The sequence below is a fragment of the Alternaria incomplexa genome (assembly GCF_024043165.1).
Source record: "Alternaria incomplexa strain BMP 0042 chromosome Unknown scaffold_4, whole genome shotgun sequence".
NCBI classification, from domain to species: domain Eukaryota; kingdom Fungi; phylum Ascomycota; class Dothideomycetes; order Pleosporales; family Pleosporaceae; genus Alternaria; species Alternaria incomplexa.
Genome location: NW_026249853.1, coordinates 936,215 through 953,924, shown reverse-complemented (window position 1 = coordinate 953,924; position 17,710 = coordinate 936,215). Strand labels below are relative to the sequence as shown.

At 53.9% G+C, this 17,710-nt stretch overlaps 6 protein-coding genes across 6 annotated transcripts; 3 read left to right on the top strand and 3 right to left on the bottom strand.

Annotated features, from left to right (window-relative positions):
• Positions 1-401: 401 nt before the first annotated feature.
• On the bottom strand, positions 402-2,312 carry J4E90_003515 (uncharacterized protein; the record flags this gene model as incomplete). Its single annotated transcript, XM_051433084.1, has 1 exon — positions 402-2,312. The coding sequence occupies one exon, from the start codon at positions 2,310-2,312 to the stop codon at positions 402-404; it is 1,911 nt and encodes a 636-aa protein (XP_051292982.1).
• Positions 2,313-4,244: 1,932 nt separating this feature from the next.
• Positions 4,245-5,801, bottom strand: J4E90_003514 (uncharacterized protein; the record flags this gene model as incomplete). Its single annotated transcript, XM_051433083.1, has 3 exons — positions 4,245-4,499; positions 4,549-5,345; positions 5,393-5,801. The coding sequence occupies 3 exons, from the start codon at positions 5,799-5,801 to the stop codon at positions 4,245-4,247; spliced, it is 1,461 nt and encodes a 486-aa protein (XP_051292981.1).
• An 890-nt stretch (positions 5,802-6,691) lies between these two features.
• On the bottom strand, positions 6,692-8,249 carry J4E90_003513 (uncharacterized protein; the record flags this gene model as incomplete). The annotated part of the gene is made up of 3 exons (XM_051433082.1): positions 6,692-6,884; positions 6,937-7,745; positions 7,794-8,249. The coding sequence occupies 3 exons, from the start codon at positions 8,247-8,249 to the stop codon at positions 6,692-6,694; spliced, it is 1,458 nt and encodes a 485-aa protein (XP_051292980.1).
• A 364-nt stretch (positions 8,250-8,613) lies between these two features.
• J4E90_003512 (uncharacterized protein) lies at positions 8,614-10,008 on the top strand (the record flags this gene model as incomplete). The annotated part of the gene is made up of 1 exon (XM_051433081.1): positions 8,614-10,008. The coding sequence occupies one exon, from the start codon at positions 8,614-8,616 to the stop codon at positions 10,006-10,008; it is 1,395 nt and encodes a 464-aa protein (XP_051292979.1).
• A 687-nt stretch (positions 10,009-10,695) lies between these two features.
• J4E90_003511 (uncharacterized protein) lies at positions 10,696-11,613 on the top strand (the record flags this gene model as incomplete). Its single annotated transcript, XM_051433080.1, has 3 exons — positions 10,696-10,762; positions 10,909-11,192; positions 11,257-11,613. 3 exons carry the CDS (start codon positions 10,696-10,698, stop codon positions 11,611-11,613), a joined length of 708 nt encoding a protein of 235 aa, XP_051292978.1.
• A 4,254-nt stretch (positions 11,614-15,867) lies between these two features.
• J4E90_003510 (uncharacterized protein) lies at positions 15,868-17,507 on the top strand (the record flags this gene model as incomplete). The annotated part of the gene is made up of 5 exons (XM_051433079.1): positions 15,868-15,978; positions 16,035-16,164; positions 16,215-16,282; positions 16,333-16,760; positions 16,811-17,507. 5 exons carry the CDS (start codon positions 15,868-15,870, stop codon positions 17,505-17,507), a joined length of 1,434 nt encoding a protein of 477 aa, XP_051292977.1.
• Between the last annotated feature and the right edge of the window lie 203 nt (positions 17,508-17,710).

Genomic DNA, 17,710 nt, shown 5'->3' with positions numbered 1-17,710 from the left:
TGTCCAGGCAGCGCAGAGAGCAACGCATGAGTTTAACGTGAGGAGGATGGAGGTGATTGAGGCGCAGAGAGTGTTTGAGGAGGCGAGGAGGAGGTTTGGAGAGGCGAAACGGAGGATGGGAAGCATAAGGGGCGGCGGGATGTGGCCGTGATAGAGGGAGTGAAGTCGCGGATAAGGAGGTAGGAGGTTGTTGTTCGGGTAGAGACATGTTCGTAGGAGGTTTAGAGTAGATATGCACTAGGTACGCTGCATTTAGCATCGGTTACGTGGAGTCTTAAGCAGAATGTTTGGCGCCCACTTGTACCAACCAGAACGCGCAGCTCAAAGTCTGAATGAAAAGATCTTCTCAATTCCACTATGATTACAAGCAGGATATCTGCCCTGCCCTGCCCGCATGCCTATCACGCCTCACCGCTTCTCCTCCTAATATCCCCCAACTCAACATCATCCTCATCCATCTCAACCGCACACCCATCATCCTCCCCGTTCGCCTTGCTCACCTCCTCATCACTACTATCCACATTAACCGGTGTAGCAACCCCAGAGTCCACAGCCCCCGGCGTCGTACACGCACTGCCCCCCGTCTTCTTCGCCTTGAGCCCATACACCGTATTAAGTTCCTTCCGCATCTTGTACTCCTTCTCACCCCACGTAAGACAAAAGCCGATTCCTGCTAGAACCGCAAAAACAATCCACACGCACTTGAGACTTTGCGTAAACGCATTGATAATCTCAGCTTTGATGGTGGGTGAAGTGGCTTGCGTGGCGATGAAAGAAGCTGTAGCGCGTTGGTACGCCTGACCATTTTCCAGCTTAGCACGAGCAGTTGCAGAGGAGATGGTAGGAAGGAGAGATGCGAAGCGAACGTTGAAGATGGCACCAGGGATGGCGACACCAAAGAGAGAGCCCGTGCCGCGGAGGAAGGCCCAGGAGCCTGCGCTTGCGCCGGTCGTGGATTCGGGGAGCTTGACTTGTACGGCGGGAAGCATTGTGCTGATGACTATGCCGAGACCAGCTGCGGTGATGAGCTGGAGGGAGAGCCAGACACCGATTGAGGACTTGGCGTTGAGCAGTGTGCAGAGGCCTAGACCGAGGGTCGTCAAAGCGAAGCCGATGATGTGCATGGGTTTGTATTTGCCCCAGTAGCTGAGTAAGGGGCCGCCAACTGCGGCGAGGACGACGATAACGAGGGTCGTGGGCATGACTTCTAGACCTGATTGTGTGGGTGAGGAGCCCTTGACTGCTTGAAAGAAAGGCGGGAGATAGAATTGGAAACCGTAAGTTATGAAGCCGTGCATGGTTGTCAATGCGAAAGCGATGTTCGTGGTGCGGTTCGAGAAGACGTGCGGTGGCATGATGGGGTAGGAGCAGTAGGAGCAGCGTTCCCAGAAACCGAAGCTGATGAGACCCAGGATGCCGAAGACCATGGGTATGACAACGGAGAAGTGAGACCAGGGCTTTGGTGCGCCGCCTGTGCTGAGAGAGACGAGAAGCATCAGAACGGAGCCCGTGAGCATGCCGCTTCCGACGTAATCCACCTTCTTCAACTCTTGTCGAAGGGTTGTTTCTGGGATAGTGTTACTTCCACCGACATTTAGCCAGCGCCAGATGACGACCAGGGAGATGGCGCAGACGGGTATGTTGATGAGGAAACACCATCGCCAGCCGTGTTCAGCGAAGACTCCTCCTAGGAGTGGGCCGAGTGTGGTGCCAGCGGCGAAAGCAACGTGCTTGATCGCCAAGTACGGACCTCTCTTTCTCAATGGCACGATGTCGCAGAGAATCATCTCGGCAAACAGATCAATTCCACCGGTACCCAGACCTTGGACAATGCGTCCAGCAATAAGCACTGCGCCGCTCTGAGCGCCACCGCAAATAGCTGAGCCTACTGCGAAGACGGCAACAGCAGTCATCATGGGAGTTTTCCTTCCCCACATATCTCCGAACTGGGAGTATAGAGGCTGGAGGATGGTGCTTGCGAGGAGGAACGCGGTCGCAACCCAGGAGAATTTGGTGCCGAGATCCAAGGCCTCCGAGATGGTAGGGAGGGCGGTGTTGGTTACACTACCCTCAAGAGCGGAGAGAAGTAATGGGATGCATATAGCAACGAATGATCGCCAAAAGCCCTCCGATCGCTTCCATTTGGCGGAGGGTGTCTGAGAGGGGAGGGATGGAGGAAGCGTAGGGCGACTGAGGCGGCGAGAGAGGGTATTGTTGAAGACTTGGGGCTGAGTAAGTGGTATACGTCCCAAGTCCTGTTCCTCAATGACGAAGTCGACTTTGCGCTCCGGTGTAGGTGGTGTCGTATCCATTGTAGAGTCGGATGAAGACATCTTCGAAGAAGAGCGAACGTTCCTCCGGTGCTCCTGGAAAGGACTGATGAGTGAGAATAGTGATATGTTAAAGGAGACCCTGTTTAGTAAAAATTTCTCTCAACAAAGAAAAATAACTCGTCCACCTTGCGATCGTGGTAGCGAGTCCACGTAGCTTCCAGATATGTACACAGCTCAGCTCACACCGTGGCGCTGACCGTGTTATATACTTCTCTTGTCTGTCAACAGGCTCAACATATCCATACTACCCACTAGATAAACGAAGGATCTCTGATAGTATGTTGCGTTACGAATGTGTTGTCGTATTCGCGCATGATGAGGATGTGGTACCGCGGTAGAAGACCCTCTTTACATCTCGCCCAAACGGCGAGGGCGAATGAGCTCGTATGCGAGGCGGCGACCCTGACATATTTCGCTGCAGGAACGCACAACTTGGCGGCACCTTCTTGTTGACGAAAATCTGTTGTTGTCAACTTCGACCGTTACGGATGCGTAGCCAGAGAAGGTGGGCTCATGCCGCGTGTGATCCAGTGGTAACTCATTGCTGATCTCCAGCCACACCCATAATTTGGCCTGAACCGCTTCGAAGTACTGTTCCGTGCTGGTTTTGCATATCTGAAAGCTGGAGGCGTGGATCATGCACCTTGGAAGATAGGGCTGCGTCCCGGCATGTCTCGGTGCATAGTCCGCGAGAGATACTGACTGTCTCTGCAGTCCCAGACTATTCGCATACCTCAATTCGGTATGGCGTTCTGTTCTCCTAGGAGATGCGCGTGTTCAGCTGACGTACACAGTGCATCAACCAGCCTTGAACGCCACAGCGACGCATGGTATCGACTATGCAGGTGCGCAGTCCCAGCTCTCACCTGCCACACGGGTCCACCAACTCAAACCCTGGCAACTGCATCCTCTTCAAATTCGGACAACTTCTCAACAGCAAACTCGCAATTCGCGTCGAATCACTCCCATCCCTAACCTAAAACATAAGCGCGCTCCGTCAGTAAACCTCACACACATTCTCCAGACAAAACCATCACTCACCTCCTCAACCCAAACCCCCCAATCACTCTTCCTAACAAAGCACTCCACATTCCCTCTAATCACCGCATCCAAATCCAGCCCCTCACATTTCGGCCACGGATCCAAATTCCCGCCATACGCATGAACCACGGAAAAAGAACGGACTAGCTGGCGATGGGCCGGAGATGTCCAGAAGAGGAGAGCGAGCGGACGCAGGTACTTGAAGTCGGCGCCGTAGAGCGTGATGTGCGTGTAGAGGTGGGCGGTTGCGAGGCGGTTTAGGTGTCGCGAGACGAGGGTGAGGGTGTGGAGGGTGGTTCTGGAGGGAAGGTAGGAAAGGATTAGGTCGAGGAGTTCGTCGGGGAGGGATTCGAGGGTTGAGAGCTGCGTGTAAAAGGGAGATTGGTGTCGGGTGCACATCGTGGTGTTGGTGCTCATTTGGTGGTGATGACGACTTGGATAATGACGATGATGATATTAGGTAGTCGAAAAGAAGTTATCCATTTGCATCGCGCAGAGATTAGAGAAGAATAGCTAGGGGCGTAGACAGGTAAGCCAAAAACACGCAGAGCAAGACGCACGCGATATACATGACGCTGAGCACTGGCGTGGAGCTATGGATATATCCCATGTCATTCGGCATAAGCCAAGACCAAGGTCCATTCAGGTACAATGCACGGCAGTTGTCGCGATCGTCTTCGGATATATCAGTCCTCTTTACCCCGCCCCCACCATTACTACGTACTTCGGCAATTACACAGGTCAAGGCATGGTAACAGACTAGGAAATGGTAGTAAAAGAAGTAGTGTTGTTCGTCGGATCTATTCAGTCCATGCCATATTTCATACTACAGTCTTCTCTACGCATTTAACCTATTATCGGCCAACACGTCTACTTAAACTCTTTCATAAACTCCTCATGGAATTTGACAATGCGCCCTGTCCAGTCGGTTCCAGGAGCAAGGAAAGTGGTCCTGAAATGCAGTGTGCCTTCCTTCTGTCCAAAGCCTGTGCCAGCAACAACGCAGACACCTGTGGCGTCGAGCATGCGGAAGCAGTAGAACTCGTCGGGCGCGCGACCTTCCTTCTTGGCTTGTTGGACGGCCTTTTCTGGGAGGTGGATGGTGGGGAAGAGGTACATGGAGCCCTAATGTTTGGGTTAGCTATGCGATGTGTAGTTGGCGTGGAATATGTACCTGTGGCTCGTTGCACTCGACACCCTCCATCTGCTTGAACGCCTCATACAAAGCGTACGCGCGCTTCTTCAGTCCGTGGAAGATGCCGTCGTACTCCTCCTTGTAGAGCTCGTAGCTTGGCTCGCCCTCCTTTGGTGGGTTGACCATCATCTCCACGATACACTGGCCCAGGACTGGCGGGCACAGTTGGATAGAGATGAACTTGTAGACCTCCTGCGCGACCTCCGGGTCAAAGCCGATAAGCTCAAAGTAGCCACCTCGGTGACCACACTCGCCGACCATGCCCTTGGAAATTGAGTGCAGAGAAGCCAGCTCGAGGTGGTCGTACTGGCCGGGTGACTCCTTTTGCAGGTCGCGTAGAGCCTTCTTGAAGGAGATGAACTCGCCAATGAAGACGTTGGTCTGGTAGACCTCGTCGGCGATGACGACGAGACCCTTCTCGGCGGCGAACTTGAGCACAGCCTTGATGTCTTCGGCGGGCAGCGACGCGCCAGTGGGGTTACCCGGGTTGATGACGCAGATAGCCTTGACATCCGTGCCCTCCTTCATAGCCCTCTCGTATGCAGTCGCAATTGAGTCGAGTGATGTGCCCCATGCTTGGTCTTCGTTGAGGTAGTATGGCACGCAGCGGGCGTCGAGGACGGAAAGGGTCGCGGTGTAGAGAGGGTACTGGGGGATGGGGACCATGATACCAGTCTCGGGCTTCGCGCAGATGGTGTGGAGGAGGGTGTTCACGCCTGATGAGGCGCCGTTGCTGAGGTAGATGTCCTCGAACTTTGCTGGGTAGCCATCGCGACCTGTTTCCGTCAGTTCAATGTCTGTATTGGTGTAGTGAGATACGCACGCTCAATGTACTCTGCAACGCTCTGCCTGATGCCTGGCGCACCCTGACTCTGACTGTATGCGCCTACGCTCTTGACCTCCTTCAGCAGCTTCCTTGCGCGGTCAAGCACATCCGACTTGTATCCCAGGCTCTTGAGCAGGACATCCTCGTGCTCCAACAGGCCGGGGTTCTCGAGTATACTCGCGACCTGCCTGAAGAATGTGATTGGCTTTTGGTCTAGTTGCTGGGGGTTTCCGATGTTGGCCGCGATGACAGTGTCAAAGGGAAGGTCCTTGCCCTCGCCCTTTGCCAGCTTGGCGCGGTACTCTTCCGACTTGACTGCTAGTTCACCGCGGACGGCATACTTGGCTGCCTTGACGTGCGGGTTGATGTTGCCAATCTGCAACACCTTCTGCGGGGCCTTGGACATGATGCTTCGACTATGGGGAAGGTGCGACGGGGGGTTGTAGAGTTGGGTCGTTACGCGTCCAGCGAGGAAGGGAGATAGGGGTGGAGGGGTGGAGGAGGTGAAGGGTCTATACAGGACTAAGGTGGTGAGCACACGTCCAGACTATAACTTAGCTCAGGCGAAAAGTGTATCTCCCAGCGCTACTCAATCCCGCGACGTACTCGAAACACGCAGATGATGTGCGTCAATGGCTGGTCTATATTTTTTATGCTGCGTCGCGTGGTGCCCCACTACTTGTAGGGTAGAGCCACTACGATGCTGCCCCTCGGTGGCTCGGCGCGTTGCGGATATGCCAATCTCTTACGCTTTACTCGTCGCATGCACAAAGGAGCAGTGGGATCAAATACCTCCAGAGCCCACGCTGCCACCAAGGCGTCGACTGGCCATGGCTGGAGGGCGTAGTGAACAGGCGCATTTCAGAGCCGATGACGGCGACATGTCGATGGACCCTGATTGATGCTTATCGGCGGCTGCTCGAGGCGATGACCCCACCCACGCGGGTCTCAACCAAGAGCTTGGGTTGGAGCTTGTTACGAACTATGTGATGTAAACGTGGGCGTAGAAGTAGTTTTGAAGACACGGGACGCCGCGTGGGTATGTTGTACGATGGAAGGGAGCATTGCTTTTGTGTTATCTCACCGCACCTTCATAATACGCTCGTTGAGCCGCACATGCATCACGGAGATATCGGAGCTAGACCCGACGCGAATATGGCAATGCCACCCGGTGAGCCACAACAGGAAAGCGCAGACGGTCATGGTATGCTTTTGCTTCCATTCAGCGTCTTTTCGCTGGTATGTCTAAGTCTACAATGCCTCAAGATCATTACACGTCCACCTCATCGTGACAGTCTAGCCGCGCTCACTGCCCCTCAGCCTGACGGCTTGACCGTACTTCTGCAATTTGGTAATGAGCTGGTCACCCTGCTTGACTACGTCTGCGTACTGCTTGTTCTTGTCGTCGGGTCGGTTGGTCTCGATGATGCCCTTGACGCGGTCGATCGTGCAGGGTATGCGGTCGGCGGCGATGAATCGAGCGAGGTCCCTAGTTGTTGTTAGTCAAAGATGCTGGAACGGGAAAGATGGATATCACTCACTTGTCAAGGAAGTCAACGGTGACGCCAAAGTCCTTGGCCATGCTCTCGAGGCCGACGACCCTGTACGACTGGAGGAGTTGCTGGTATCCCCGTAGGCGCATCTCACGCACGTACCAGCCACGGTGCTCGTACATGTAGCGGTCCTGGCTGAGGAAGTTGGTCTCTACCTCACCAAGAGCGCCGAAGAAGGTCTTGTAGTCACCCTCGTACAGGCTCTTGACGAGCTTCGACAGTGGTGTGAAGTCAACTGGCACTTCCTTCTCTTGTTGTCCGCCGAGAGTGGTGAGGTTAACGAGGGTAGGCACTGGTGTTGCTGTCGAGCCTGACGCATCTGCCATCTCCTCGTCACCAGCTGTTGGTCCTGCCGATGCCTGGCCAGTGATTGCCGAGAGCTTCTCTTCTGAGGTTCCGACAATGGCCTTGATCTCAGGCGCATCCACAACCTTGGACTTGAAGTCAACACGCTTGAGTGACACCGAACCGGCGAGAATGGCGTAGACAACGAGATTTGAGTAGCTGCATAACTCGTAGCTGGTAAATGTTGACAAGCTGTCGAGCAGTAGCGGGGCGGCCTGCGAGTGTGATCGGACGGTGAGGTAGTGTAGACCAGTGTATGCCTTCAAGCGGTTGCGGCGATCCCAGTCACCACCGCTCTCTACCAATGCGCTTGCCCGGTCAATCGACTTCTTGGCCAATATCCTGTCGCCGAAGAAGAGCGCAACGCGTATTATGGCGAGGACGAGGTCGATCTTGGTGCCTAGGATGCCCGTCTTCTCGAAGATGGCCTCGTAGCTGGCAATGGCTTTGTCCTGGTCTTGTTAGTCCTATCATATAACAATATATACTGCTCTGCATACCTTGTCGCCTATGCGGTTGTAGAGCTCTGCGCGCTTGCCCCTCGCAGCCTGTACTTCGGTCTCGCCTGCCTTCTCTTCGGCCTCTTCCTCCTCCTTCTGTATCGCCTCGAGCTCCTTCTCGCTCTCCGCCTTGAGGCTCTCATAGAGTTTCTCGTCCCATGACAGCGGAACTTCTAACGAGGGCGTGCGTGTGGCAAGCATCGTCGCTAAGCTGGTAGACGGTCTCCGGTTCTTGTTTGGCTGGTCTGCGCTGCCCTCGCCCTGTGCATTCAGGACGCCGTCTACCGGGTGGGCGAGGTACCGGTAGAGCGGCGCCATCTTGTTCTCGGTGATGGCATCTTGGACCGACTTGAGGGCGGATTGCTTGGCTTGTTTGGAGGCGGAGGGATTGGTGAGCTGGAAGATGTTCTGCGACAGCTGGAGGTCGGGGTACTTGGCGAATTGCGGGTCACCCATCTTGGAGTTTGCTTTGCGGTGTGAGAGGATGGGCGGTGGTGGGTGGTGGTAAAGGTGGACGGGGCGTGACCGTGTGCGATGTTGCTATGATGAATGATGCCCGCCGCTCGACTTCCGCCGACGTAGTAAAGCTCGCGCACGGACAGCCTTTGAGACCAGCGCAAACTAGAACTACAGAAGCTACCTCACTCGCTCCTCCTATCTTCTCAGTCTCTCTTTCTGTTTCCAGTAGAGATTCAATTCTGCCTTTCGCATCAAAACAGTCCCTGGAAGATCTCAGCCGAGCCACTGCAAACCACCCATCCTCATCCAACGCGTCGGACTTGGAGCCGGCCTTCAGACGCGTACCACCAAACTTCACAACATGGCGAACAACGACCAAGGCAGAAAGCGTGCGCGCTCACCCTCGAGATCTCCATCACGGTCACCGCCCCGTCAGCGAAAGCGCCCTGGAGCAGGTGCCCGAGTGTCAGCCGCCGACCGCGAAGCCGCCCGAAAGCGTGCGCAAGCGAGAGAAGAAGAGGCGGCGAGGAGGGCCCAGCAGGAAGCCGCGCAGAGAGGTGTGCACGATGTCGTCAAGCAGCATTACAACGCCGTCCCGGAGCGAGGCCGCGAATGGCGCAACACAGACAGCAAGATCAAGGGCCTGCGCAGCTTCAACAACTGGGTCAAATCGTCCATCATTCAGAAATTCATCGGCGACGAGCGCAATATCAAGGTTCTCGATGTCGGATGCGGAAAGGGCGGAGATCTGGGCAAGTGGGAGAAGTCGAGGAAGGTGGAGCTATACGTTGGGTGCGATCCCGCAGATGTGTCGATCAAGCAGGCCAAGGACAGATTCGCCCAGATGCAGAGGAAGAACCGGCGCTTGTTTCACGGCGAGTTCTACGCCAAAGACTGCTTCGGAGAGTGGCTAGGCGACATACCCATCATCAAGGAAGTTGGCATCGATCCCGGAGCCGGCGGCGGCAATGCCATGAGCCAGCGCTGGGGCGGCGGTGGTTGGGACATGGTCACCATGATGTTCTGCATGCACTACGCTTTCGAGAGCGAGTCCAAGGCAAGAGGCATGCTACGGAATGTCGCAGGTGCGCTGAAGAAAGGTGGACGCTTCATTGGCTGCATACCCAACTCGGACGTGCTATCGCAGAAGGTCATTGAGCATCACAAGGCCAAAGGCACGGCACCGCCTGATGTCGACGGTGCCGATGACGACGATGACCGCCCCGCATTCGCAAGCGACGACGAGGACGACTGGGACCCGGAGAAGAGTCTTGATAGTCCCAAGCCCGCCGATACCGAGCACGCGAACGACGACAAGGCAGACGAACCGAAGAACAAGGAGAAGGAGAAAGAGAAGGCGCAGGACGAACAAGAGGACGGCGAAGTCGAGGACGAGGGTTTCGGCTTCGGCAACAGCATCTATAGCGTCAAGTTTCCTGGCAAGACACCTCCCGATGGCACTTTTCGTCCTCCGTTTGGCTGGAAGTACTCGTACTGGCTCACTGAAGCCGTCGAGGCGCCTGAGTACGTGGTTCCCTGGGAAGCTTTCCGAGCGCTGGCAGAAGACTTCAACCTCGAGCTGCAGTACCGCAAGCCCTTCAGAGAGGTTTGGGAGGAGCAAAAGGACGATCCTATTCTGGGACCTCTGAGCGAAGTCATGAAGGTCAGAGATCGCTCGTCTGGCCGACTCTTGACTTCGGAAGAAGAGTTGGAAGCGGCGGACTTTTATCATGCATTCTGTTTCTACAAGGTTTAGATGGGTAGCATTATCGGCGTCTGGGATCTGGCGGGAGTGCCTGGGGTGATGATGGAAAAGTCATCTTCAACGTGTATACTATTTTCATATGGCAGGACAGGTCAGGCTTGTAAGTCAGATCTGGAAGGACTTCCTGATATTCATACGGCCTGTGATAGCCAAACAAGCTCATTGAAATTCTACCTTCCACGAATACTGTCCCCCGTGCTCCTCGTATTTGGTAGTCGGCTGCAACGAGTCGCGATAATAATAAAACATAGAAAAGGACTATCTCGATACGCGTGATGGAAATTCAAGCTATCTTGTAGAGAAAAGGTATCAATAGAAAAAAATACTAGATATAGCCAACATTCACATGCCACCAATGCCCAAGTACGCGCGCACCAGATCACGTTGCCCGTGACGCAGGCGGATCGAGTTGCCGAGGTCGGTCGCGTTTTCCCCGGCAAACGGGGCCTGGCATGGCATCAGATCCAAAGCCCGAACTCCCTGCGCTTCCGCAACCCATCTCCGCATTCCACTACCACGCCCCCCCCCATACGTTCCTTCCTTACTCGATTTCACCTATCTCGAGAGCAAGCGCGCGCCCTAGTACGACGGAAAATTAATTACGACGATTCGAAGCTGGACTTCTCTCCTTCGCGATACATACTAAGCGTATTCGTGGGCAGCGACGAAGCCGATAAGATGGTTGCTGATGCTTTGGTTTACCACCCGACGGTGTCGCATTATTTGAAGTTTGTTGCGACGACTGGTATGCTTCCTCTTCTCGTATCCTCCATACCCACTATTCAATCCGTCATTCCCGCGTCATCCCATTTCACATCCGAAACCCCCGTCTCACCTTCCCCCGTATCATACATCCCAACATGCACATCCCTCACTAACCCTTCCTTTCAGTCGGGCGCGACAAGGTCCTCCGCACTCTCCAATACTTCTCCCGCTTCCTCGCCTGGTACCTGTACCGCACCAACCGACCCGCTTCGGCCATCGCCCCGTATGAAGCGACCAAGAAGACCTTCGGCGCGACGCGCAAGTTGATGCGCGTGGGCAAGTTCGTCGAGCACTTCCGCGCTGCGGCTGTAGCCAGCGATGCCAAGAGCATGGATCCCATATTGAGGTTCACAGCCGTAGGAAGACAGTTGGGATATGCATTCTACATGCTCTGCGACAATGCTTGTGTGGTGAGTCCACGCACCCCGATAACACCAGACACAACAAATCAGGAAAGCTAACAAAACCCCCCAGCTCGACGCTACATCCATCCGCAAATCCTCCTTCGCCCCGCGTCTCCTCCGCGAAGGCTACCGCGCCTGGTTCGCCGGCATCTCCTTCTCCATCGCCTCGGGCCTCTACCAATACTACAACCTGCTCCAGCACTCCAAGACCATCACTCAGTCCTCGGACCCGGAGAAGGTGGTTGAGACGAAGAAGTTGCAGAAGGAACTCAATGCTGTTAAAGTGCAGTTGGTTAGCGATCTTTGCGATATTACTATTCCGAGCAGCGCGCTGGGTTGGGTTGATTTGGATGATGGCATTGTGGGCTTGGCGGGTACGACGAGTTCGCTGCTGGGGGTTTGGGGGCAGTGGAGGAAGACTGCTTAGGTGTGATGAAGTGCGCGGGGATTGTGGGGTGGGAGGAGAGGGGTGGGGAAGATGTGTTGGAGGGGGGATGTACGGGATATCTTCAAGTTGCTGTCTGCGTTGTTCGGTTCGATTTGCTCAATACTCCTGTTCTCTGCATAATGTCATCATTCGAGACGTATGTTCCCCTCTCTCTCTGCTGTACCTTGATCGCAATTGTCAGTCTTCAACATTTTCCCCTCGGGCACTTGGAATGTCCAGGTTAAAACTGCGTTTCCATCATCGCATACCACACCTCAACGCTTCGTTCTACTTGCCGCACTCCCTCTCCGGACTTCTATGGCGATGTCTTTCTTCTTTCGTCTCGCTTCCAAAGAAGCGTATTTTAGGCCTTGTGTGTTCTCATGTTCGGTTTGTATGCTATTCGGCTTCCATGGGACAACATCGATATGCCGACAGCTAGCTAGAAAACACAAATAAGGCATGTCAGCTCGGAGATACTCCATGTATTCAGGGTGTCAGTGCACGCTGAGGGAAGCGGATGTAAAAGAGACCTTCGACGTGACAAGACTGGAGGTTTCTCCTGGAGAATACGGCATAGCCTCTAGTGAAGCTTACGCTTTATTTGCAGTGCAATGAAGCTGCGGCATAGTTTCACCCTCTGGATATGTGGCAGCAAGTCACATATCACTGTTACAGCATAGACAAAGCGCATCAATGGAGAGACACTTGATATGACTCGCGGCGCTATGTCGGTAGGATGTCATCGCGCATTGTAGGCATCGTCGTGGACGCTGGAGAAGACTTGATGCTACTTGAGCTGTAGAGTGGATGTCTAGCTTGAGAAGAGGCATGATAGTAACGAGTCTTCCGCGGTTTTCAGGATCCAGTGCGGACTTACTTCTGGTCTCATGTGAGCTGTCTATGGACATCGGCTTACTTGCGTAGATAGACGACACAGGCACAAGAACAGAACCAGTGACATTACCTTGTCCTGGTGTACAGGATACTGTATTGTACATATACGCTAGGCTTTGTCTCTACTTTGAGGTCGCAGACTATTGAGCAGTCGTGTTTTTAATATCTCTCGGATACTTGGCGGGATTACTATGCAGAAGCAACGAGGTTCATCACGTACAGTTCGCACCGATGCAAAACCCGCCGATGTACCGCAGTCGCCCCGACTTGTCTCTTCTCTATCCCAAGATAGACAAAACGTCACCCACAGTGTAATTGTCTGTAACGCCTGAGCGATGATAAGCCCGAAGACAGCCATACCAAGGCGCGTGCATCGCTCAGATTGCCATGTCTTGGCACCGTCTACTTGCACCCTAAATGAGTAGCCACAAGCGGCAGCTCCCCCCTTGGGAGAAGACCGTCCCACTGGATGTGGACATCAGTCGGGCCATGAGTCGGGGTAGTTCTGCCGCTTCCGTGGTCACGCAACGTGGACTTTCTTTTGGGTCGTACAGTGGATTATCAAGAGGGGCTTTTGTGGATTCATTCGAGAAGAATCCCGGACGATGGCCTGTTCGAGGTAACGCTTTGCAGGCCCGCTTTCTGGTGGAGTCCGCGTGGGAAAAGGCTGAGGTAGGCGCAGAATCGATTCCGGAGTTTTGTGGGAAGAGGAAAATGGAGCGAACGTATATGGTCGGGTACAAGCGGTATGGTCAGCGTTGCTGGACTAAATGTTGTGATAGCCGTTGGCTGTTGGCTGCATCGATAGCTTGGCCTGAGGTCGGCAGCTACTGCCCGCGGAACCATGTTTGGTCCTAGCCGTCGCCGTTGAGGATAGCCACCGGATCTATGTCTGAACAGGGTCCAGGGCAGTGCGGACAAAACGGTGAAGCAGAACTGGGGCGCTTGACTGCATCTGCCATCAAGTTTACGAAGCTCTGTTTCGGTATGCCAGCCGTCGCGCAACGTCCGATTCAAATTTTCCGATGTGCTGTTTCACTGCCATCCATTGATCCTAGAGCCATACCAGGCATACGCGTTCACGTTGGGTCCGAGGAGTGATGGAAGTTGCAGAGACATCGCGGGAGGGTCCTATGCTTTTTTCATCGAACCGCTCTGAAAACGCGACGGATCCGGGGATGGATTCTGATGCAGTAGTGGGAGCGATGCTGCGTTTATCGATGGCCTCGAACGGCGGCGCGTTATCGCAAGCTTACTTAGGTACACGGTGTTGCAAGCCTCGAAGCGTTAGCCCTCTTCCCCAATGTCTCTACTGCGATAGGAAAGCAAACAAGCCGAGGCAGCTGTATTGTTCAGTATAGCTGAGAAAGAGTAATATGGCTTCAGCTAGATAAGGTGTTGCGCCTCATGGCAGGCGGAGGGTGTGTGGCCATGCGACGACGTTGGGCAACTGCCCTGTTGATCTCGGATGCTTTTTCAAGACCCTTGGCCGCTTACCATCACCCATGTAGAGTCGCGAACCCCCCTACACCCTCACGTTTCATCGCTTTTCATCTGACCTCATCATGGACCCGGAGAGGCTACCGGTATACGAGAGCTGCATTCCGAGGTTGCGTCGCTGCTACCAAGCGACATTGAGGTAGAAACAGGGCGCGAGGCGTGGTTATGGCTGCGGCGTGGGTTCTGATTAATCTCCTACCCATCATGCAGCACGCCCTTAGCCCAACTCTCTTATAGCGACAGATTCACCGTGTTGCGAAGTCGCAACATGCCACATCCATGAATCGCTCCACGAGGCCCAGCACCGCCATCAGATACAGTGGGCTGCGCTACAGACTTCCCTTGCCGATATCTGACCGAGGCGTAGTCCCCAAATGTTTGTTGCCCCGAGGCCCCAGGCTGGAACTGCCATGGCGGATAGGAGGTTAAAAAGGAAAGGGACATGGGGACAAAACGGGACGCTTCCTGGAATACCGCCGCGCCGCTACAGAACCATCGTCGCGTCATGCCCCGGTAAAGCACCGTGTCGCCCGCGCGCTCGACTAGAGTAGAGCTACAACCTCCGCGAAACTGTATACCTCGCGTGCAACTCGACTTAGATTTCCATTGGCCGGCTCCGAAATGCGATGCGAACCATACGGCAACACCGAGATCTCCATGGCCACTGTTGTCATCAAGGCCATGAGACTTTGCAAGCCAGGGGGCTGGCTCTATAGCTGCTCGCTTCGAGTGGTGTGGACCACGGAGAGTCGTGAAACGAGTCATCCACCCTTGCGAACCGTAGCTGTTCGAACGACCTGCGACCATTCATTCCGCATCATGCTCCTTCATCCCGACGCCACCAACGGGAGCTTCCTTTCCAAAGGATTTGATCTTCAATAGGATCCCCTGGATAAGACAGGCTGCACGCTCGCTCACAGATCGTACTCTATTGGCTCGCCTGTGTCCAGCCGGCTTTCTTTCCTTTGTTTGTGATGAAGCGACATTGCGGCACATCTATTGCAGGAACTTGAGCAAGGCTAGGAGAAGAAAAATCAAGAAAGTGGCATATATCCAGTATCTAAAGCAAACCTAAGCAACAAAGTTCTGGGCTATCTGGTTTCAGGCGACCAGGTTGCAAGGCTGTTTTGCGGGGTACCAATCAAACTCGACTGTCGGCAGACTATCCTGTTGCCACCATCGCGCGCACTCTTGTCGACTTTTTGCTCATCCTGTTCGTGGCTGCAACACAGGTGAACGACAAGCGATCAGACAACCTCCATGACTTGCTTTCGCCCCCCTTAATGTGGACCCTTGCGGCGCCCCCGCGTTGTAGTTCGTCGACGAATGTGTAAATGATAGGTCGCCAGCTTAGTCAAACGCTGTCATCTTCGAAAGAAGCGTTGCCAGTTACGCCAGTGTCTAATGTCTCACAAGGACCGAGTAGGAGAAGCCCTTGCGCTGCAACCCATCACACCTATCACAGCAGGGGTTCGGACATGTACAGGCTCACCTGCCGCTAGTTGCACGACCCCGTTTTTGATCCTCCATGCGGGACAGCAGGGGTTGCACCATGTGTCGTAGGGAGGGCAACGCACGCATGTCATGACTTGGACGTTCGGCACGAGAGACCCACCGTTTAACGTATTAGACCACTACACCTCCTCGTCTGATGCAGCCTCGAACGCGGCCTCGATTTGGATCCATTGTAGCACCATCTCTTGCAGGTCCATCTTCCATCTTTCCAGAACGTTGGCAGGACCATGTAATGGAGCTTTATCGCAACTAGCTATACTACCTTCACATATATCCGGACTCGCTAACCGACACGACGCTCGCTCGCCTCTACCGTAATACCTCCACATCGAGTGCGCAAACATGAGCACCGACACTGCTCTATTACAAGATCCGAAAAACCATCCTGACAATGCGAACTTGCCAAACGTCAACGAACCTGCGACAATTCTCGGGGTCACTGTTTCCTTCCTGGTACGTGCGATGATTGAGAAGTCATCCCATCAGACGTCATGTACTAAGTCTATCAGGCGCTTGCCATCTTCACACTGAGCTTCCGATTATGGTTCCGCATCAAGGAACGCCTTTGGGGTTGGGATGATGTCTTTGTTGTTCTTGCTGCTACGGCGAGTTTCATCGGAGACATCATGGTTTGCATGAGTATGTTTGTTGAGATCCCACGAATAATGCGGTTGACTAATCATTTACAGTGCCCGAGGATGGTCTTGGGCTGCATTTGTGGACACTCGATGCTGAGCATCTAACGTCGTATTTTAAGGTAATACATCCCGACATAACATTGAGTTGCCAGGCTAACGCTGGCTTCAGCACATCTACTCGACAAATGCTGCGTACACCGCAAGCACAACGCTCATCAAGCTCTCTATCCTCATACAATATCTGCGACTGTTTGCCGAAGCCGCGCCCTCCACCACTACCGCTCAATATCGACTCGCACGCCGTATCACCTGGGGCATGATATTGATATGCTCACTCTGGGGGTTGACTTTTTTCATGCTCGCGCTTTTCCCCTGCAACCCCGTACGCAAGAACTGGAACCCTACATTGCAGGGCACATGCATTGGATGGGGCAGTAAAAACCCTGCCGACTTTTTCCACATGTTTTTGGGCCATGCTGTCAGTAACTGCTTACTGGATATCATGGTTCTTCTAGTACCTCTGCCCTTCGTAACCACGCTAAGGATTGCGGGTAAAAGCCGAGCAGGCTTAGTTGGTCTGTTCAGCTTGGGCTGTGTGTAAGTGCATAATGAGCTTCCAAAAAGGCTTCATACTGACAATCCACCAGTGTCGTCATCGTAGCTGTCGGTCGCATGATCGCTATGTCTGTTAACAAAGCTGGCACCAAGCCTGTCCTAGACATGTCCTTCCACACACCCATCGTCTATATCTTCGCCGTCCTCGAAGTCAACTTCGCTATCATCACAGCCTCCATACCCATCTTCTGGCCCGCCATAGCAACACTAGCTTCCAACAAGATTTTCGTCGTCAATGAAGTACAGATCCACGTCGAACATGTCACAAGAAACGATAGCTTCGACTCCAGCGGTGGCATCAGCCTTAGCGACCGAAAGATACAATCGTCAGGTGGGGATAGCAAGATGGGCGTTGTTACCACGATATCCGACCGAGCACCACCTCGAAAGTCAGGCGAGAAGTCATCCATTCACCATCATCACAAACCAAGCACCGCTTCATCTGTCGGTCCAACCACCGGCTTTGGAGGAGGACGAAAACCAAGCACCGCCTCATCCGTAGGCCGAACAATGGGCATGGACCTCGCCGGCCGCCCCAGCCAAGAATCATCACGCTACCTATACCGCATCCCGAGCAACGAAAACAGGAGCTCGAAAAGCCTGACGCAGAGCGAAGGCGACGACTGGTTCATGGAGATGGACAGGGCGAATTCACGCGGCCAAGTGACGACAACGGTCGAGAAGTCATCGATCCCGTTCGAGCACCTCAAGGCGACGGATAAAAAGTAAAAAGCCAGCTTGTTTGAAGGGGAGACGGGGTGGGAAGGATTGAGTACATGTCTTTGGTAATGTCTTTCGCGTGATACCCTGCAGCAATGCAATATGCAACATATCTATTTCCTGTACGCAGCACATACAATAGATGAGTATGTAGTAATGTAGTCATCTAATTCGTTCTTTCACGATTCACACATTGGGCACCTTCGTTCAAC